The sequence below is a fragment of the Protopterus annectens genome, chromosome 6.part1 (genome assembly GCF_019279795.1).
Source record: "Protopterus annectens isolate FY-2018-M chromosome 6.part1, PAN1.0, whole genome shotgun sequence".
NCBI lineage: Eukaryota > Metazoa > Chordata > Ceratodontiformes > Protopteridae > Protopterus > Protopterus annectens.
Window position 1 is genome coordinate 341,325,549 of NC_056738.1, and position 23,295 is coordinate 341,348,843.

The 23,295-nt window shown below is 38.0% G+C and overlaps 1 protein-coding gene across 1 annotated transcript in view; it reads left to right on the top strand.

The window, feature by feature from the left end:
• The window catches only part of LOC122805544 (transcriptional-regulating factor 1-like), a 544,032-nt gene extending 523,361 nt beyond the window's left edge, over positions 1 to 20,671 (top strand). The window contains exon 12 of the mRNA XM_044075759.1: positions 15,828 to 20,671. Within this exon, the coding sequence (XP_043931694.1) occupies positions 15,828 to 16,125 (298 nt within the window). The 3' untranslated portion in view covers positions 16,126 to 20,671. The remainder of the gene's footprint in view (positions 1 to 15,827) is intronic.
• Positions 20,672 to 23,295: the final 2,624 nt, after the last annotated feature.

A 23,295-nucleotide genomic window follows, 5' to 3' on the forward strand; every position in this document is an offset into this window, starting at 1 on the left:
AGTTGTCTTCTTTTTTTATATACAGTATATTCTGTTTAGGTGAGAAGTCTACCAGTGGGGTTTGTTTTAAATGTTTGTTTTGGGTTTACCACTGGTAGATAAGGCAGCTTCTATGCAGTCACTTACACTTTTGTATACTGGCTCTGTGAATATGTCTGCAGAGGTGTCTGTGGTCTCAGGGTTAGGCGAAGCCTTGAATTTTGACAGCTGCTTAATAGGATGTAGTTTTCCTTAGAATAGTTCCTAACTGTTACTGGTTTAGCTGGGTTTCTTGATTTTTACTTCAGAGGAGACAGCTTTGTGATCTAACCTCACTAGTGAGGATGTGACAAGGGGAAGGAGGAAGTGCAACACTCTCCCATGTTGGTGAGTACCAGATCCAGTATGTTTTACCCTCTGGTTGGAGCATGTACTATCTGTTCCAGGGTGTTTGTGTTAATACAGTCGAAGAAACGTTATGGAGTTTGAGGCAGTGTAAGTTTCCTTGTCTATGGAAGGGCAGCTAAAGTCACCCATGAAGAGGGTGCTTTGTTGGATGGTGAGTGCCTACAGTAGGTTTAACCAACCTGGAGATATGTTTATTGCAAATATAGATCAAGACACCTCTACCTTTGGCCCAGGTCTGTGCTGTTGTTGGTCTAAATGAGTGGAAGGCTATGTAGCCTTGCACTGCCAGAGAACTTTCTACAGCATTTGGCCAAGTCTCAGTCATGGCACAGATGTCTACATTCTCCAGAGTGAGGAGGCATGAAAGTAGTGGAGTTTTTTGTTTGGGCTCCTAGCATTGCGTAGTAACACCTTAAAGTTGCTTGGAGACTTTTTCACATTGTGTAAAAAAGTCTCTAAGGGGCTGGATAACATTTTAGCCAGTATCCAAAAGCTAAGGGGCGGGTACGTGCAGCCCATCTTTGGCAAAGCAATGTGGTCTGTTGACCATGTCCTCTCACACTGACAGATATTGCATCCCCCTGTAGTGGAACCAGAAACTAAGCCAATTATTATAATCAATCAATTTATGTTCATTCTATGGCATCATCCCTGGTGAAGGTAGAATGCTGCTCAATGCAAGGCTCATACCTGTCTGTGACACACATACCAAGTGATCCATTATATCTCTTTTCATTTAGTCCAGTGAGGTACATCTCAGGTCATTTACACCCACATGGACTATGACAGAATCATATCGATACCTGAGGTACAGTGACATGAGTGCATGTGTGATATTGTAGATCCCGGCTGCAGATAACCATAATCTTCTCCTTATCTAACCTGATGAGTGGGGTATCTGTACATCACACAATGGAGTTTCCAATGACAAAAGTATTATGTAAAGTACATGCTTGCCTCATGGGCTTTGCTCTTGGCAGTCCATTGGGTGTAGGCTTATGTGAGATGTTTGGTGTTGCTTTTAGTGTGTGTTTTAGTGATTGCAGAGGAGCAGTGTTGCCGTTAGGTGCCTTTGGAGATCTTTGAGATTTGGGAAGGTTTCTTTTAAGCACGTCAGCATAAGACAATCTATGTGTGTGGTGAACAGTGTGTATGAGAGATGCAGTGTGGATATTCCTGTCATCTTTGTTTGTATGCAATATTTTGCCTTCAAGGAAGTTGTGTATTTACACCTCTCACATACCGTGTTATTTTCTTTAATGATTTACTGGTTGTCTAAGAATATAAGACAATTGCTACATTGCCTTATGATGGTGAAATCTACCAAACTGGCCACAGAGACATTTGGAAATTGCATATCCATGCTGTCCAGTCCTGTAATAAGGTGGGCTGTTTAGGAGTAGGGACTGGCTAGCTGCTCTAAGCTTAATTCCACACAATGCCACACTGTTTAACCGGACCCAATCCTAACCTTATAGGGAAATTTTACTGTCCAGGCATTTGCAACTATACAGGTCAGCTCCACAGAAATTGGCCTGATTTACAGCAGAGAAAAAAGCTTGAAAATGCACTCTTATGCCCTCTAGCCAATAGACAACAACACTTTGAGCTCTTTGGAGTGCTTCCCAACTCAGAGAGACCAGGTAAACACCTTCTGCCACAGGAACATGATCCTGGAATTCCTTAATGCAAAAGCAAAGCAAAAACAGCTCTCAAGTTCAGATTAAATGACAAACAACTACCAACAACTAAGTCCCATGTTAATTCACCTTCTGCAAGGTGATCTACTAGGTGATGTGAATATCAATTTGTTAGACATAAACTCTAACTCCCTACATCTAGCATGAACTTATATGGTTTCACACAACTAATTAATAGCCCCACACATTATAGCAAGTCATCAAATTCTCCATTAGACTGGATCCTAGTATCAGACCCTAGCAAATACTCCACCACAGGTACAATGTTAGACTCTCTCAGTGATCATCTCCCAATCTATATGACCAGACATCTCACACATCCAGTTAAACAGCAGATTTATAAAACAACGTCCAGCCTTTCCAAGTTTAACCCAGAAATGTTCATTACTACACTATCATCTATTAACTGAAGCTTCCTAAAAGTTCATCCTTTAGATGATGCTGCAATTGAATTCAATACAACTTTTCTAAATATCCTAAATAGCCTTGCACCCCGTAGAAGGAAGAGACTGAAAACAAATAATACAATTTGGTGAATCAAAAAGAGTAGAATGCAGGGTAGAAAAGAAACATGGAAAGAATGTAAAAAATGTAAAACACTTCAATATTTTGAAAACTTTAGAATGCTTCACAATCGTACTAAAAAGCAAGTAAATGAAGACAAAAACTATACTATAATAACTTTCAGTATAATACTAAACACAACCCTAAAAAAGTTTGGACAGCCATTAAAGAAATCTTACATCCTGGCTAAAAATTCAACCCTAACCCCTCTCCCAATAACTCACCACTCAAAACTGCAGTACAGTTCAACTCTTATTTTATAAACAGTATAGCATCTCTAACCAAGGATTCCTCAGCATCTAATCCTAACCCTGCCCAACAGCCACATATCACCACATCCACTTTCACCTTCAAACCTGTGCCCACATCCTATATAAAACTATTCTTAAACAAACTTAAACCATGCTCTTCTTCAGCTGATGATCTTCCAAGTGAGTACCTAGAAATAGTAGCCAATAGTAACGCCTATCCTGTCTCAATCCTTACAAATAGGTCAATCCAGGAATCCCACGTTCCCTTTCTCTGGAACAAGTCACACATTATCCCACTGCACAAATCTGGAAATTTAACAGACATTAATAACTTTAGACTTATAGCAATCTTATCTTCCCTCACCAAAATACTTGTAAATGTATTCAAAAACAATTGCTAGACTATCTCCTGCAGGAAGAACTCCTATCCCCTATACAACATGGCTTCTGTCTTTCCCATAGTACTAGCATTTCCTTTCTATCCTACATAGATACTGTAAATAAAGTTAGAGATAACAGCAAACTAGTCTCTTCTTTATTTCTAGACTCATGTAAAGTATTCGACACAGTTTGTCACAACAAACTTCTACCTCAAATGTCCTCACTAGGTCTCACTCAGCCCACTCTTCTGTGGTTCAAAAGCTACCTGTCCAATAGGTATCAGTCAGTAAAATGGCACTCTACACTCTTTTTTTACCTCCCAGTTACCACTGTTGTACCACAAGGCTCTATCCTTTTCACCAATGCCTACTATACATCCACACAACAGGCCACCCTAATATGATACACAGATGATTCCACTCCCATTAGCACATCTGACAACATGATACACCTCCAAAAAAGTACTCAGAAAACTTTAACAGCCACTGGAATATGTCTTTGTAACTCACAACGTATGCTCACTCCAAAAAAGACCTAACTATTACTTTTCCCTGCAAATCTCTCTCTCTCATGAAAAAACACAATTTAAAGTCCTCTCTCTCGATAATACAACCATTGAAAGTCACTTCTCATAGCAAACTATTACTGGTGATAGTGGATGATAATCTTACATTCGACCTGCATATACAAAACTGCATAAGAAAAACTCATCAAAAACTAGGGATGCTTTACAGAGCCAAAAACTTACTCACTGACGCAACTAAAACTACACTTGCCAATACTTATCTCCTCCCCCACTCATCTCTATGGCACTCCCATCCTTACTAACCTTCAGGCTTCACAAAAAGTAAAACTTGAACAATGCTATAACAAAGTTGCTAAATTTAAATTTGAAGCACATACCCCTTTCAGAACCCACCACTGTATAGCATTGAAAAGCCTAAATTGGTTAGAATTGCCACATCAACTAACATATACACAGCTTCTTACCACCTATAAAATTATTGAACATCCCTCTGCCTGTCCAGCACCAAAAACATTCTACACAGCTATGTTCCCAGTCGGTCATTGTGATCCAGTGGCCAAAAACTCCTGTCTGACTACAAACCTAGCAAATCTGGTGGGCATTGTCTGTACTTGTACAAGGATGTTAAGGCTGGAAACTCCACACCTGTATCTATTATGTCTACACCCTCCCTCCCATCTTTCAAAACCACTCTGAAAGAATTCCTATCTAAAATCTGGCTCTGTTCTTGATCAAAACCAGGATAAACTATATTCCTAAATGTGAACAAGTATCTTTTCATTCCTTATACCTCCTGATGCACCCTTCTTCACTTAGTACCTTACTGCTATCAAATTCTCTTCCCTAACTTTTTCTCTCTAAATATATGAGCCTGTTTTTCCCTCGCTTCATATTCCAATTCCTGTTAGACTAACATATGTTTGATTTCTCTACAAACTGTCTAAAATTTCACTAAATATTAAATGATTGTCATATACCTTGTATAGATTCTTAACCAATGTTTTTATATTATGTCTAATTTGCTATAATTATTTAAACTCAGATGATTTTGTTTCATCTTTGAATAATGTAAAAATTATTGTTCTTAAAATGCTTTGTAATAATTTGGAGCTTTTCCCGGGCCTCTGATGAAAATAGGCCTCTACCCCTTTGGACTTTCCCAGTAATTAAATGTCAATAAATAAATAAATCTAGAGGCAAGCAGAACTAGAAAAGCCAACAAACACAAAGTACTATTTTTTGCTAAAAATGAAGTAAATACTTTAAAAATGCTCAAAGGCAGTAGTGATTGCTGTATAAATTAAGTACAACTGCAGTAAATCAAGAAAATAGTCTTGGATTGCTCTGAGTGTATTTGAAACACTTGGAAAGTGTTGCAGAGTTCTCTGTAAGTGAATATAGAGCCTTGCAAACTTTCCCAGTTTATGCCAGAGAAAAAACCTTGAAAACTGACTCCTATGTCCTCTAGCCAATAAATAACCATACTTTGAGCTCCACGGCGTGCTTATCAACTCAGAGAGACCAGGGAAACACCTTCTGCACCAAGATGGATGATCCTGGAATTTCTTAATGTAAAAGTACAGCAAACACAGCTCTCAAGTGAAAATTAAACAAACAACTACCAACAACTAATTCCCTGGCTAATTTGCCCTTCTGCAAAGTGATCTGGAGGCAAACAGAACTAGAAAAGCCAACAAGTAGCTATTTTTACGAAAAAATGAAATAAATGCTTTAAAAATACTCAAAAACATTACTGATCACTGCTTCATATTTTTGGTCTTTCATAAAATGTGTGGTTTTCTGGCAAATCATTGAAGACGGAAGTCACTAAATAATAACAGGCATTTGAGTTTCAGACTTCATAACTTTCACATAATGCATGTTAATGCAAAACTTGTTATTCTAGCAACTTTCTATGTTTATGAGAGTAATTTTTAAAATCTTTCCTAAATTTTGGGCCTCTATCCCCCTATTATTGTTGTCTTTGTCCAGAATTCTTATCTTGGAAGGTTAAGAGATATGCCCCCCCCTCCCTTATTATTTTTTTTTCTAGTATTCTTCAGCAAGGAAGTTGAGGGGTAATTCTAATGTAAATTTGACTCTAAATTTATCTGCAAGTGTGTCAGCCATGTTTTTAGGTTCTTAGTGGGTAATGCGATTTTGGATTGGTGCAGAGCACTGCTGTGTATTATTTCTTAATTTTCTAATGTAATTAAAGAATAATTTGTAGTTGTCCTTGGTTTCAGGTGCTAGTTTAAGTTCATGTTTTGCTTTGACTGTCCTACTGGTTGTTTTTAGTTCTTTCATAGACTCGGTAATGGGGCAAATTTAAATTTGTTATAGAACTTTAGAAGCTTTTTTTCTTGATATGTTGCTTATTTATACTGGTGGACATGGGTGGCATGTTTTTAAATTCCCCATTGTATTTAGTTAATTGAGGTTTCAATATCTACTCACTTTTGTAGATAGGATTAGAACTCCAGTATAAGTATCAGCTGAGGCTGCATGGTGACTAGTAATATTACAAGTAAATTTAGAGACTTTCATCATAGAACTTGACTAGGCTTGTCTGTTTGAAGTCCTTAAATTCAGAATTGTTCACTGCAGGGTTATTTAAGACTTTAAAATATATAGTTACTAATTCATGGTCAGATTTAACCAGGGCAGACATACTAAAGGGATCGGTCCTTGGACTGCTCCTTTTTGGCATTTACTTCTCAGAAGTCAAGGCCAATGTCAGTGGTCTCTGGCTGACTAAATTTGCAGATGATTGCAAATTAGGAACGGTTACTGAATCTCACACTGACACAAATGTTATCCAGGAGGGGCTGGAACAGACAAACAACTGGTGTCAGAGCCATGGACTAAAACTAAATGCCAAGAAATGCATAACAGTATTCTCAGGGAAGTCATCCATCCCTGGTAACTATCATATTGACAACACACCCCGCAGAGATGACCCAGTAGTCAGGGACTTAGGGACATATATACATAGTAATCTAGCCTTTGATCATCATGTGTCTACAGTGCTGAGAAAATCATTCTATGTTGCGCAACTTAGAAACAAAGATATGGCATCTAAGTCCAAGGAAGTCATTGTTCCACTGTATTCAGCATTCATCAGACCAGTCATTGAGTACAATGCCCCCTTTGGTATGTACCTAACCAGGCATATCCAACAATTGGGACATCCACAGAGGTTTCTCACTAAAAGAATACAGGGCATAAGAAATATGTCCTATGCAGACAGCCTCAAGGCCCTATCCCTGTATTCTGTCTCCTACAGGCTTTTGTGGGGAGATCTATGCTTGGCATACAGGGCTTTGTCAGACCCACTCTGATGAACCTCCTGCATATCCACAAAACAAACATTACCAGAATTACCTGTTCTAGACTTAAACCTTGCCTGTGATATAAACAGGAACTGCTGGAAAGATAGGTATGTCTCCAGAAACTATCCCGTTTTTGGAACAGGCTCCCCATTTATGTGAAGCAGAGTTCCTCCTTAACCCAATTCAAGTGCAACTTGAACAATTGGATGGGAAACCGGAAATTCATCCCTGGTTTGGCACCTATGTCTCTAATGTAAACAGGTAACCTGTAAATTATTCATCTCACAGGCCCATGCTTACACTTATCAAGGGTATCAGATCTTGTCAGAGAACTGGGATGCATGGCTAGGCTTAAAAAGGCTCTTGTGGTTGTTAGCCTAGTAAACACCTATGATAACACATGGGCTATGTTGATAAGGATAACATCTAGAATGTTCTGCCTTTTAGTGAACTGGTTTACTATTTTTCTAGAGAGTTATTTACTATGTCCGGAAATCTCAGTTTATTGATAGACTCCTGAAATCATCCATTATAAAAGATGTGACATGGGTAGTTCAGTGAGTACATCTAGGAATCTCTCATGGTCATTTGAAGAAATGGAAAATATCCTCTAGCAGGCTGTAAACTGATAACTTGTTCTGTTTTGGGTAAGTTAGAGTTACTGAGTAGAGTTTATGGATCAAGGGGAATCTGCCTAGAAGTGATATGGTTTCTGATGAATACTGAAGTTACCCTGCAGTTTCCCTCAGATTTGAATGTATGATACACGTTAAATCCAGATAAGAACATAGCGTTATCATTACAATGAAGCCAAGTGCCATTTAAGACACAGATATGGATGTATTCAAGCTGAAGGAGAGTCTCAAGATCAGGCAGTTTGCTACTGAGACATCTGTATATAAGAAGAGCAACAATTATATAATGAGAACTGGAATTTGTTGTAATTTTATCTGCTATATTAGGATGTCCAGTAAAGACACTACAGGGTAGCAAGGTCTTTGGCCAGTAAAGGGAAGGCAATGAATGGATCTGCAGGACCTCCCCGTGAATCAAATTGCCTTATCTATCACCTCATTCCAGGCTCATGCATACTGAATCCTCCTAGAATGACACTAAGTATAGCCATTCACTGAAGCCAATCACATGTTCTTGTTTTTTTGGCATCATTCCAGGTGAAGGTAGGATTCCACTCAGGACCAGAGTCTTTCCTGCATTATACACATGTATAGTGAGATTCAACATGTTTCTGTACATGTCTCTCAGGGTTAAGCATGACAAGTGATTCATACCCACATGGGCTACTTTAGGTTATTTTCATATCTGCCAATGTGAGGGACTGAAGAGCCCTTTTAACACTGTGGATCCTGGTACTAGAGAGAGAGAGAGAGAGAGAGAGAGAGAGAGAGACAACTGCCCTGTCCTTGTCTAACATCACAAGCACTGGTGTCAGTGTGCCTGATGACGAAGGCATTAATTAATATGCCATTTCTACTTATTCTAAAGGACTTAGTGGCAGTGAACAGCTTATACTCCATTTTTACTGATTTTAAAGGACTTAGTGGCAGTGAACAGTTTATAGTCTTCAGGCTGATCACTCTTTACTATGTGTGAAGGTGATAATGTTGTTTTAATAGAACTCTGCTGAGACGATATCTTCTTAGTTCTAGGAAGACTAAAAAGTGACTTTTTGATAACTTCAGCAAATGTTGCCTTGGTATATCCAGGTAGAGGAGTGGGCAGTGATGTGTGGTACTTGCAGACCATTTTTATAGGTAAGGTCATCACCATGTTGTGATTTTGTGTAGGTACTTGACACTTCTTACAGATTGTATCGAGTACGTAAAGTAATAATTAACGTTCTGAGAGCGGTAGGCAGCTCCTAAGTTCCTACACTACACAAAAATAAAAAGTGCACTGAAGCAAGTTGATTGTTCCATGTTGGCTGTGGGCAAGTACCACAATTATGTAATTTATAGCTTAGTTCATATTTCAGCTTCCCTCTTTTGATTTTGATCTTAAGTGTAAGAGGTTACACTGACCAATGTAGTAGCAATGACAGAAAATAAAATGTAAAAATAACTTTAAAACAACAAGCATGGCAAAATAAAAAACAGGAATACATGTAAGACAGTAGCCGTGACAGTATAAAACAAGAAGCTGTCAGAAATCAACCTAGTGATAACTGCACAATAGCAAGAGTCTGTTCCCACTCTCCTCTCAATAGAGAAAAGCAGCAATCAAAGCAAGATTACGTAAAGCATAGTAATAGTATACGGCTAGCACAGTAAAGGTCAATAAAATGAAGGAAATATAGTCCTCCCAGATCGTGAAGGCTTGGTGGTGCAGTCAAATCTGGCAATTTGGGTCACAGTCAGGAGCACTGTCCTCGATGTGTAGCAGCTCGTAGCAACTGATACCTCACTTGTGCAAACACAGTCAGCTCCTAAAAAGCTAGTAAAACTCTGAAAATCTCCAAACAGCACACTCGTCAAAACAAAGTACAAATACTTATTTAAAGGTCTTATGCAATCGGAAGCCCAGAAACAGCCTGGATCCCTCTATTCCCACCAGAGAAAATCATCAATTAATTTCAAAGCAGATAAATGAAGAAAATACATTGATCCTGTTTTTTATGGACTTGTTGGTACAGTCAAATCTGGTAATTCATTCTGCATTCAGGCATGTTCTGTTTGTTTTGTAGCAGCTCATCGTACCTGAGCCCCAGCCCACACAAACACGTGCACTTTATACCAAGTTAATAAAACCTTAACAAGGCATATTACCTGTAATCAGCTTGTAAGTGTCTTAGCTATCCTATCCAATTTGTCATTTTATTATTATTTATTTTACATTTGCTGACCGGGATAGTCCGACTGGATGTATGTCCATTTTCAGCTGAGGCCTGGAGAGAAAAGCTCCAAGGTGCAAACAAATACATAGTTTGCTACATAAAACATAGAATAGGCATACAAAATAAGGCATATGAACAATATTTACAAAGTATTTCAGAATAGCAAAAGATACATTAGTAATCAACAGTTTTACATAAATTGAGGTCTATAAGTCTCAAAGGTGCTTGTGAAACATTGGAGTAATTCCTTTACAATAAAAAAATGTATTAGTCAGGTTTAGAACACCAGCAACTCCAATGTAATTTAAGGTATAGTTTTAGACTATGCTTGAATTGTTTTATGGAGGGTTCTATGGTAATATTTGCTGGAAGAGAGTTCCAAATTTTACCTACATAGTTAGTAAACAGAGAGGCACCAGCTGCGTTATTAGCTTTGATAGTTTGGACAAGTAGTTTATTTGAAGATCGAAGTGTATTCAGATTGCTATACGGTAGATTATGGGTTTCAGTGCTGGGCTTTTTTCCAATTGGTTTAAAACTTTACAGGCAACTATCAGCTGGTTAAACTGGATTAGGGAATGTAATTCCAGCCACCCAAGAGATCTTAGATTGTGATACAGTGATGTGTCTTGTAATGCATACCAGTGGCAAATCTGGCAATGTGATTGTAGCAAACTGATAATTTATTGAGTTCTGTTTTACCTAGGTTAGTCAGTAGAGGGGAAACATATAGGAAGGTTGAAAGCAAATGACAGCAGGCAATGGCAGATTGAGAGGCTGATGTAAGGAAAGGCTTGATTTTGTAAAGTGACCCTAGTTTTTTGTTAATGATTTTTAATAGTTTTGTTAATGTGTATGTCAAATTTAAGGTTATTGTCGATATTAACTCCTAACAGTTTTGTATAGGTGTCAGAAGAGATTATGGTGCCATTGTTAGAGTATATAGAAAATGACAGGGGGTTAGACCTATAGGTGGCGGTAAAGAGTAGCAGCTTAGTTTTATTAGGGTTTAAGATCAGACGACAATCAGAAAGCCATTTTTCAACTGTGTTAAAAGTTAACTGAGATTCTGAGCACAGATCTGACTGAGAGGAAGCTGAACATATCAGAGTGGAGTCATCTGCATACTGTATGCAAGTTGCATTTGGTATGACAGTATGGAGCTTGTTAATGAATATAGAAAACAAAAGGGGTCCCAGTATGGATCTCTGGGGAACTCCCAGAGAATTAGGTAAGAGGGCAGACAGTTCATTCTGCCATAGTACTGCCTGCTGTCTGCCATTCAAATAAGATTGTAAATAATGGAGAACAGTCATGTCTAAGTAGATAGATTTTAGGGTCTGGATTAGTAGGTGGTGATCGACCATATCAAATGCTTGGATAGGTCTAAGAAGAAGGCTGAGGACAGTTTGTTATTATTATGGTCATTACACAAATGTTCATAATACTCATATTTTACAATGTCCGTGCTAATCATATAATACATATTTCTTAAATATACATTTTTTACTAAAGCACATCATCCTTTTATAATGCAAGAACACATATTCCACAGGCTCTTTCTTCTATCAAACATTCCAAAAACATAAATATATATTTTTTTGTTTTGGCGTATGTTTCATTTCTCCCTTATGTGAAGTTTAGCTAACTGTAATCTCCATTTGCCTGCATTTTTGTATCTATCGTATCTTTTAAAAATCCATTCCTTTTCTGTGGTTTAACATCTTTCCAAACATATACATATTAATTCTGTTTCATAACCTCTTGATGCCAGCTAAATCTATTTTCATTTACATGCTTCTTGGTTCCTTCACAGTACGTAAGCATGATGGAGGTATTGGATGGTATTGTGAAATAACACAAAAACAACTGATCACCGTGCCAACATTGTAGGGACATATGGTTATGGTAAATATGTCAAAGAATAAGACAAGACCAGCAAAAATAGAAAAGAGCTAATAGCATTGCATGACTCAGTTATGAAGCTTCGTTTGTAATGTTCCCTTTTGGTGAGTACACTTATGCCTTCATGAATGCAGAATGGTGGTAGGTAACGAGACCACTTAAAATGATGCAGATGTGACGTAAATGTCACATGGCAGCACATGACAGGACATCAGGTAATGTACATTTTAAAGAGTAGAAGGCTGCAGAAATCTTCCGCTACTTAAATGTGTAAACTGTCATTAGACAAAGGGAAGCAGCACTAAGAAAAGGGGATACTGAAGGACAAGAATCATGATAGAAGGTGGGAAGACAAAGTTACACAAGAAGAACATTTTGATGGAAAAGAGAATAGACTGCCAGCACATATGGCTGCGACATGCGCTATAAAACTATCCAAAAATGAATGGCACAATTAAAAAAAATGATAGCAGCATTAAAAAGTTAAGAGAGTTAACACAAATGATAAAATGGTAATGCATTTTTTGGTATTTGGTTTCAGCCCATGATCTTGGCACCAGTAATTTGGGAAAACCTTCCTGCTAGATAGCTAAGTCAACTGCCATGGGGAACTACCATATTGACAATATGCCCCTAAGAGCTGACCCATTTTTTGGGATTTGGGAACCTATGTGGACAGTGACCTAACTTTAGACCAACATGTGTCCACTGTTGTAAGAAAGTCTTTCTATATTGCACAGCGTATAAAAAAGTGATTTTGTCTAGATCTAGGGATGTCATTGACCCTCTCTACTCAGTCTTCATTAGGCCAGTCATTGAGTATAATCCCCCCCCTTTGGCATGTATCTATCCAGACACATGCAACAACTGGAACACCCACAGAGATACCTTACTAAAATAATACAAGGTCTAAACAATATGTCCTACACGGACAGACTCAAAGACCTGTCACTGTACTCTGTATCTTACGGACTGCTAAGTGGTCACCTGTGTCTAGCATACAAGGCATCCTCCAACCCAATAATGATGGATTTATTGCACCATCAGCAAGTCGAATGGCATCAGAAATACTCAATCTAGAGATCTTAACCTCTTCTGCAACATCAACAGTTTGGAGGTCAGGTTTATCTCGCAGAGGATACTGCTGCTCTGGAACAGCCTCCCTGTCCACTTAAAACAAAGCTATTCTCTGTCCATATTCAAGTGCAACTTGGTTCTATGGTTGGGAAACAGAAAATTTAGGCCAGGACTGCCCCCTGTACTACTAATTGACAGAGACAAGTCCTAAATGCTTTATCTTTTGTATGGGTCCCCTACAGTTATCTATGGTATTACCCCAGTTATTCTCACTAGAGGTAATATATGATTATCAACATGGGATGAGTAAGGCCAAACTAACACCAAATGGGATAGGTTAATTCAAATACCAAAAAGGAAATTACCTAGCCTTAAAATGGCCTGCAAGGATGGCTAGCCTAGTACTTATCTATGAACCTATAACTGCAAGGCAAGCTTTGCACTGAGCTTTAAATGGTGTCAACGTGATACTGGATTTGTATCCCATGATTCATGTCTTCTCATACTCTTTAATGCTAATGTATGATTATAATACTGCAGAGATAAATCAATCTGTTTGGTACAATGATGCCTCAGCCTATCTCTTACCACAAACAGGAAACAAATTATAGTCATTTAAAGGCTAAAATATATCTCTTTTAAGATTAATAATACAGGGCATTAGTAATCTGAAAAAGAGAGTGGCTCTCAGTCATTAAACAACTGCAGTCACTGAGGGAACTCTCTGTATTTAAAATCAAGGCTTTTGCCCGCAAATTAAATAGGCATCATCAGAGTCAATGTTAAAACATTAATTCCCTTATATAGGTTTCAGTCAGGTGACTGACTTAACTAATTAGAAATCCGCACCTTCCTTAAAGAAACCATATCAAAATCTAAACAATCTTTCCAGCATTCAAATAAGCATCTACCCAGTTAACAATACACATAATTTAAGATGACATATCTAAAACATTGTTGATAAAACAAATAAAATACAAACAAATCTCATGTTAACAACACTTGGATGATCATATAGATAAAGAAAAATATATTATTTCATTTCAAATTTGCATCGATCTAAGTTTCAATAAACTAGTTATAGAACAATAATTAATTCCTGGGGACACTGTGGCATTAAGTCTCAGTTGTCACATAGTTTCTTTAAACTCCAATGTGTTCTGATCTCCCCCCCCCATCATTATACTTCACTCTATCATAAAAAAAAATCTTTTTTTAAAGCCAGTATGTCACAGTATGACAAAATAAATAATTAGTTGTCTTTCTATTGTTGATGTCCCTAAGGTGCTCAGCCATTCTGTCCCATAATTTATGTGTGGTCTTCCCTGCATAGAATGCAGAACTACCACCACATAGGGCAGTGTAGACCACCATTTTTTGTGTTGCAGGTACCCCATTGTGGACACTGTATTGTCCTTTTGTACCTGTCAACAACCATATATGGAACCTCATGTACAAATCTACAATATTTTCACATATGTTTACTCATTAATGAATTATAGGATTTAACCTGGTTGTCCTTATTCCTTTCAAATATTTCCTTTAAATTTCTACCTCTACTATAAGTTACTAATGGTCGTTCAACACGTTTACTTTTCAGTTCACTAGTAATGGTCAAATCCCAGCAGTTATTAATCACTGCTCTTATTGTGGCAGCCTCATGGTTAAAAGGCAACACCATTATTTTAATTTGGAACGGCTGAACTTAATACTTCCCCTTTATTCATTAACAGTATTAGTGTATACATATTCAAATGTCTCTTTCTCACTTCATTCCTAAATTTTGTCAATAGCCAAAGTGGATATCCCTGGTTTTTGAATAAACCAATTAGGTTAGACATCTCAATCTCAAACAATTGATCATCACTTACCAACCTTGAAAGGCATACCATTTGCCATTTTATTATACCCCTCTTTTGGTGGGGTGGGTGGCAGCTATCAAAGTGTAGTAACATGTTTGAGAAAGTTTTCTCTCTATAAGTGCTAGAACACAGATCCTTAGTCTGTGTATGCTTAAAGAGCAACATATCCCAAAACTCTATTTCCTGAGTTCCAAATCTATGTGTAAATTAAAAAAAAAATGGTAGTGTTATTAAGGCAGGTAACAAATTGTTCTATTTGTTCTATGTTTCTACGCCACAAAATTAAAATATCATCCAAGAAAAGCACCCATAAAATAACATTCATATAAGGGGAATTAAAAACAAACCTCTTTTCCCATTCAGCTAAAACTAAATTGGCATAAATGGGGGTGCATTTCACCTCCATAGCTACTCCAGATGCCTGTTTGAAATATCCCCCCTCAAAAAAAGTTATTCAAAATGACTTCCATCATTTCGATTATCAAATTCCTTTTGACATTGTGCATACCATCAACATTAAGTAGACTTTCACTAATAAATTTGAGTCCAACTTCATGTGGAATGACTGTAGATAAACTGAGTACATCAATGGATTTTAAGTATTAATAAACCAGCTTTTCTGTTGAGTTGTGGGTGTTGTGGCGATTTTACTAGTTTTTATTTTGGTTATTAGTCACCTTGTGTGATTATTTAGTAGCTCTCTGTATTTATTTTTTAAAGATTGTGAATACCATCTATTTCCTGGCATATGCAAGATATTTTCTCTCATGTAATAGGAAAATACTTTACCAGCTTACTATACAATTACACTGAAGTGATTCCACATTTGATTGCTTTGTTTTGATATTTAATCAGTCAGTAAATCAGGTTTGTATTACATAATGAAGAAGACAATATCCCTTAGATGGAAGCAAATTCTAGTAACAATTCAGAAAATATGCGTACATATCATTTTTATTGTATTAACTGAGGTAAATTTTCTGTCTTGCAGAATGTTCTACAAAATCAAAAGCCGAAATGCTCACATGAAAATCCACAGGCAGCAAGAAGACTTAAAAGACAGGGGAAGCAATGCTGGTTCCTCCGCAGTTACCACTGTTTACTCTGACATGATATCGGACAAAATGCTTACGTCTATGTCTCTGTTCAACCACTGGGAACATAGGGAAATAGCAGACCAGTTTGACCCAATAACAGACAGCATTCCTTGTAGTGGACTACTCTCTGTGTATAATGAGGAAAGCAAACATGGCTACAGCAGAGACAAATGTCACAACATTTTTATGTGAAAAAGAAAAAAGAAGAATGTGTATTGCACTAAGACTTGAATAAACATACATCTAGCTGCAGCTGAGATCCTTTGTCTGCCGAACATGCCTTCTGCTCTACTGGAAATAATGGAACAAGTTTTTTATTGTTTTTTTTCCAAATAAAGTAAAATAGTTCCACTTTCCTGATACACCCAATCCAAGATAAATGAATCTGGGGCATGACGGTCACACCGAACCAGTTTCTGGACTGACAGTTGAGACTAGGTATTAAGACTATGTAACCTTTACTATTTCACTGACCTTGCTAGTCAAATATCAGAAATTTCTTGAGAATCTTTTAGGAGACAAAATAATAAAATATTAATGCCTGAGACTAAATATTGAAAGCAACAACAAGCCTTAAAAAAACATCAGTAACAGAATCCATGAATTTATACAAATGCTTTATTGTGTAAAACTTTAAAATTCCCTAGAGGCTTAGCTATGCAGCCTTCAATGGGTTGAAAATAGGGCCAAACGTATTTACCAGTTAATATATCTAGCCAATTACAATAAATTGGACAGCTGAAGTTTGAGTTTGTGTCGATAGTAGAGAGGATTATCTCAATGTAACTACAACTTTCAAAAAGGAAAATATTGTATGTTGCTTGCGCATATGCACCTATCAACTATTCAGAGTACTTGGCCTTCTCAGACACTGTGAGCATGGTGTGTGAGAGGGTACCACCTACTAAGTGCAATAATTCTGGCCGATTTCAACGCTTATGTACAGAAAGATGGAGATACCTGGAGGTGTATCAGAGTATGATTGAGAGGAGTACTGTGCTTATATAAGGAATAATGGAGATATCCAGAAGTGTCTGATTAAATAACTTGGAGAAGTAGCTTGTTTGTGTAAATAATGGAGATAATAGGAAGGTGGGAGGAGGGGCTTACTTATGCAAGGGATTATATTGATATCTGGAGGTGTGGTACTGTGTGATAGGGGGAAGTGATGGTGATGCCTGGTGATGGGTGATTGGGAGGACTGGCCTGTTTATATCAGGAATGATGGAGAGATCTGGAACTGTATGACTTTGTGACTGGGAGGAGTGACTTGTTGCTGTGAGATTGTGTGACTGGGAGGAGTAACTTGTTACTGTGAGATTGTGTGACTGCAAGGAATGATTTGTTACTCTGAGACTGTGTGACTGGGAGGAATGACTTGTTACTGTGAGATTGTGTGACTGGGAAAAGTGACTTGCCAATGGGAAAATGATATAAATACCCAGAGGTGTGTAATTGGAAAGAGTGGCTTGTTGATAAAGGAATGACAGAGATATCTGGATGTCTCTGACAGTAGGAAGTGGTTTGCTTATTTGGGGAATGACAGAGACATCTGGAGATGTGTGACAGTGAGTGAGTAGTGGCTTTCTTATTTGAGGAATGATGGAAATATCTGGAGGTGTGTAATTAGGAAGAGTGGCTTGCTTGATCTGAATCTGGTGGGGACACTGTTTTAGTACTAATAGTGCACTGCAGAGTGCCTTATGGGAGGATCTGAGCTGGTGTGTATCACTTAGTCCCTTTATTTGAAGAGCAAAAGTTGTATTATCTTTCTCTGTGCCAAAATGAATACGTACAATGTGGATATATGACCATATCAAAGATGGGTCTTGTCTCCTCTCCTGTTTGTGAGCCTTTTGATCATTAATACAACACAGTACTTCAGCATTATGAAGTAAATCCTGTAAAGATGCATCACTTATTGGAGTGTATCATGGTGAAACCATGATCTAAACAGTATCAGTCTAGGGACATAAGAGTGGCATTTTTGTTGTTTGCTGATGATGTTGCCTTGTTAGTTCCAAGTGACTGGGTTCTCCGATAGGTATTACAGTTATTCACTGCTTAGTGTAAAGCATTTGGGATGAAAATAGTGCCCCCAATAAGTGGTCACGGTTTTCTCTCAGGAAAGATTAAGCTATTGTCTGCAGGTGACAGGAACCAGCTGCATCAATGCAGAATTTATGTGGCTTAAGGTCTTTCTCCCTAGTAAAACTTTACAGGACCTTGAGACTGACTAGAAGGTGACTGCAGTGCTGAGAGTAGGTCAGGCATTGAATGACATAGTAAGGGGGAAACAACACACAGAGCCACCACAGAGTAGAGCCAGAACATGCTGGAGCTGCCCCATTGTAGTGGCTAGACAAGCTGGAGCCATCTCCAGAGTAGAACCAGCACATGCTGGAGCTGCCCCATTGTAGTGGCTGGACAAGCTGGGGCCATCTCCAGAGTAGATCCAGAACATGCTGGAGCTAAACATTGTAGTGGCTGGACAAGCTGGAGCCATCTCCAGAGTAGAACCAGAACATGCTGGAACCTGTACTATCTGGGGATTCCACAGAATGAGATGGAGTCTACTGAAAACTCATACAATAAAAAAGCCAAGAATAAACATTATACAAAAAAGGGTATAATGATTAATCACACCCTGGAAACATAAAAAAGAATACCAACAAGAAAACAGGGGTTGGAGGGAGGGATGACTTCTGCAACAGTGGCCTATAAGAGCATCTACGATTAAATCAAGTTTACTTACATAACTGTAATATATTCTGTACATTGATCATTGTTGCAATATGGTATATGCCATATGGGTAGATTAGTCAGTCAAGAAAAAAGAGACGAGACTAGTAACTAAGACTCCACAAGCCCCTGGAGAATGGCATTAGCAAAAAATGTTCTGGACCTGGTCATGGAAAAGGTATCCAGTATATAGTGTTCTGTAAACCTATGTATAGAGGACCAACTTTCTGCCTATGGAGTATTTCTAAAGTTCACCCATTCCAAAAATATTACTGAAGAAGCCAAAGCCCTTATAGAATGGGCTGTAACTTTGCCTGTACGTGCCTTATTGTGTTGAGTATAACAAAAGGCAATAGCATGAGACAACAGTCTAGAAACAGTCAACTTTGTCATTGGTTGTCATTTCCTCTTACCTTCATATGAGGCAACTACTTGGTCAGCATTCCTGGAACGTTGAGTTTTGCCTAGGTAGTATCTGAGCTGCCTGCTAACACCCAGAGAATGACAAATCCTTTCGCAGTTGTCATTACCTCAGGTTTGAAGCCTTGGAGATTAATAGTCTGTCTTAAATTAAGCTTTCATAAGATTTTAGGCATAAAGGCATGATTTGTTTTAAAAGAAACAATGTCTTTGTGGAAAACTAGACAGGGTTGACTCACCATAAGAGTGTGTAACTCAGATACTCTCCTAGTAGATAGGTACAACAGTCTTCAATGTTATGAACCGCAGACCAGCTTGATGAGCTCTTTCGAATGGAAACAGAGTAAGCTTTTCAAGCACAAAACTAAGATCCCAAGGAGGAGTCACCTGTTTCCTAGGTAGTCTGTTGTGAAAAACAGTTTTCAGAAACTGTTTAACTTGGATGTTATTAGACAGGGGAGGATCCAAAGGTAGAAAGTAGAAATGATTTACAAATGTACCTTGATAGAAATACTACAGGCCAGCCACGAGACAGTAACTCTCACAAATAATCAAGAACCAGAGCTAACCCGGCCTAAACTGGCACTAACTAGAAATTTGTTTCCAATTACACAAATAAGATTTTCTAGTAGCAAGTTTTCTTACCTCCTTTAGTGCCTGTTGCAAATCCTCTGAAAAAAGATGCCTAAAAGGTATCGACAGTCTATCATCCAGGAAATTAGCCAAAGAGTTTTCCAGACTGAGATGTATCAGATGACCCCCCCATCATATGTGAGTAATTCTAATCTGTGGGAATGCTTGTGGTAATTGTCCTTGGCCACACTGAAAAGATGGAAGAACCACAGTTGCCTTGGCCAAAAGGGAGAGATCCCCACAATTTTTGACGAGTCCTTCTGGATTTTTAGAGGAACACTGGTTATGAGTGGAAATGGTGGAAAAGCATACAGGAGCATTCCTATCCATGAGAATAAAAATGCATTGGTCTTCCAGGCCTGTCTGCAATGAATTCTAGAGCAGCATGTCTTTAGTTGTCTGTTCTGAAAAGAGGCAAACATATCTAATTGAGGTGTTCCCCACAGTCGTATTAATTCTTGGAAGACCCAGGATGAAATTTCCATTTATGGGAGTCTTCCCCTGTTCTGTTGATCTGCAATATGGTTTTGCTCTGACAGAATGTACGAAACCAGAAGAGTCAGAGTGAGATGAATTGCTATCTCCTAGTCTATCACAGCCAGTCTGCAAAAAGACAAGATCTGATAACGCCCTGTTTATGTACCACATCACTGTGATGTTGTCTGTATTTACTTGCTGAGGTCCTAGGGACCAAAAATGTTTTAAGGCCTTTAAAGCATTGATCGCTGCCAACATCTTTCTGACATTTATGTGCTTTGCTTTGGTCGGTCTACAGGATTCCACAGAGCTTGCAGCTCATCCCCTTTTGGAACTGCTACCTGTGCCTGGTCTGAAGCATCTGTGGTGACTGACTGGAGGTGGACTGAAAGGGAGAACGTAAGACCTGAACTGTAAGCTATCTGATCTACCCACCATTCAATCTCCCTATTTCTAAACCCCAGAACCAGAATCTTAAAAGTCAGTGTAGCTGTTGAGTTCATACTGATATGAAGTATCACTGAATTTTCCTCATATGTAATCTGACAAAGGGCATCATGAGTGTCATCAATACATGTACCCTAGAATCCTGAGAAACTTCTTTGCAAGTGTTTAAGCTTAGCAAGAAAAACAGAACTGTGGAAACATCTCTATGTTACCTGCAAGACGAAAAGCTCTTCCCAAGGTAGAGTTTGGCAAGTATCCAAGGAAGGTTATTTGTGAGAAGGGATGAGAGAAGTAGGCTGATTTGAAGAACCAGATTGGATACAATTTCCTAAACTGTTGCTAGAGTCATGACAGCTGGAAAAAAAGAGTCTGCAAAGATGAGGCAATCATCCAAATATGGAGAAAATGTGAATGCCTTGAAGTCTGCAATAAGCATATGTTGGGGCTTCAATAAACCCAGATAAATATAGACCTATATAACTGACTAGTCTCACCTGTAAGACTATGGAAAGGATCATTTTGGAATTAAAATTATGACTCTTGTTTAAAAAAAGGGGGATTGAATAATTTATGTAATGTTGCTTAGCTTATATAATATATAGCAATATATGAGAAGCATAATGTTTGTTAATTTCAGCTTGTTAATACAGTATGATTACTTTTATATCACCTATGTCACAAGTGATAATTCAATAAAGGTGTTTAAAAAAATATATATATATATATATATATATATATATATATATATATATATATATATATATATATATATATGGATATAGATAACCTGCAGACTCTTGACCCAACCCAGTTCAAATTCGTCAAGGACAGGTCATGCCTATTTGGCTAACCTCTTCAAAAAAGTAACCAAAGTTATGAATGAGAACAAAACAGTGCACACCACATATCTAACCTTACAAAGGTATTCAGCACCATCCCACACTCACATATCATAGATAAACTCTCCCAGCTAAATGTCACTACCTGTGTAACTCACTGGATAGCAAATTAGCTCATAAATAAAAGCCAAAAAATTAGATGAGTGTCTATAACTCTGCCAAAAGATATGACACAAGTGCTTTAACCTGGGGTTCAATCCTCTGACTACTACTCTGTCATTTACTTCTAAGAAGTCAAAGATAATGCTAAGGGTTTGTGACTGACCAAGTTTATAGATGACTGCAAACTTGGAACTGTCATAAGCTTCCCAAAGATCCTCCAAGACGGCCTGTTCCAGACAAATAGATTGTGTCAAAACCATGGACTAAACTAAATGCCAAGAAGTATATAATAATATCCTCCAACAAGCATGAATCCCCTTGTAACTATTACTTTGACAATACACTCATTAAAATTGATACTGTAGTTAGAGATCTTGGAATATATGTCAACAAAGAACTGTCCTTTGATCACAAAACATCCACTGTTTTAAGGAAGTCCGTTCTCATTGCACAGCTTATATGTAAAGGTCTTGCATCAGATCCAGAGATGTAATTGTTTCACTGTACTCTGCAGTCATTAAGGTTGGTCATTGAGTATAATGCCCTTATTGGTACGTACATGTCCAAACATTTGTCACAACTGGAATGATTACAGTGCTTTTTCAGTAAGAAATTAAGGGCCTAAATCATAAAGTCTATGCAGGCCATCCCAAAGCTTTGTCTCTTTTCACAGTATCATACAGGCTACTGACAGGCAATCTCTGCTTTGTGTATAAAGCTTTTACAGACCCTATTCTATCAGACCAATTACACATTTAGAAGTCCAGAGGTATCAATAAACACCTGCTCAAGAGCTCTCAATTTCATTTGCAAAATACATAGAACATGTTGGAGGGATAGATTTCTATCACAAACTGTCTTCCACTCCACATAAAGCAAAGTACTTTTTTTACTTTATTCAAATGTAATTTGGACAAACGGGTGGGTAAATGCAAATTCAACCCCAGTTTAACACCCTTGTCCCTCATGGACGGGGAAACATGCAAATAACTCAACATATCCTTGTTTATCCTATCACTGGGCTTTATGTATGCAAAATATAAGGGCTAAAACTACCATAGGAATGTAAGGCTAGGTTTCTTAAGATCCTCACATATCAGTAGCCTAGTAAGTACCTGTGAACTAATAATTAATGAGTGTAGCAAGGCATTTTGTGAATATCCTTGGTGTAGTGGATGATCCAAAGGGATTAAGACAGAGAACTGATAATGCAAGTCAGACACAACAAATCTTAAGAAATGCCTAAAATGATTGGCAGTAGGAATGTTGTGATAGGAGTCTTTTACATCTAACTTTATCATGAAAGCTAAACAAGGGATCAGAGGTACACGACACTGAAGAGATAGCATTGTGAACTTTAGAATCTTGACAAAAAGGTTTAGACCAGACAAATCCAGCACTGGCCACCAGGAGCCCTCTGGTATGGGAACTGGAAAATTCTTGAACAATATCATTTGCCTATGAGATTGGAAAGCACTGATAATATCAATGGGAGAAAACATAGGAAGCTGGTTCTCTGGGCAAGGAGTTTTGCCAAGTATACCTCTGACAGATTACCTTCACTACCAGCTGTCTGAAACAATGTGATTCCAATAGGGAAGATGGAGTCTCAGAGATATAGAAAGGTTGTCAGGAAGATTTC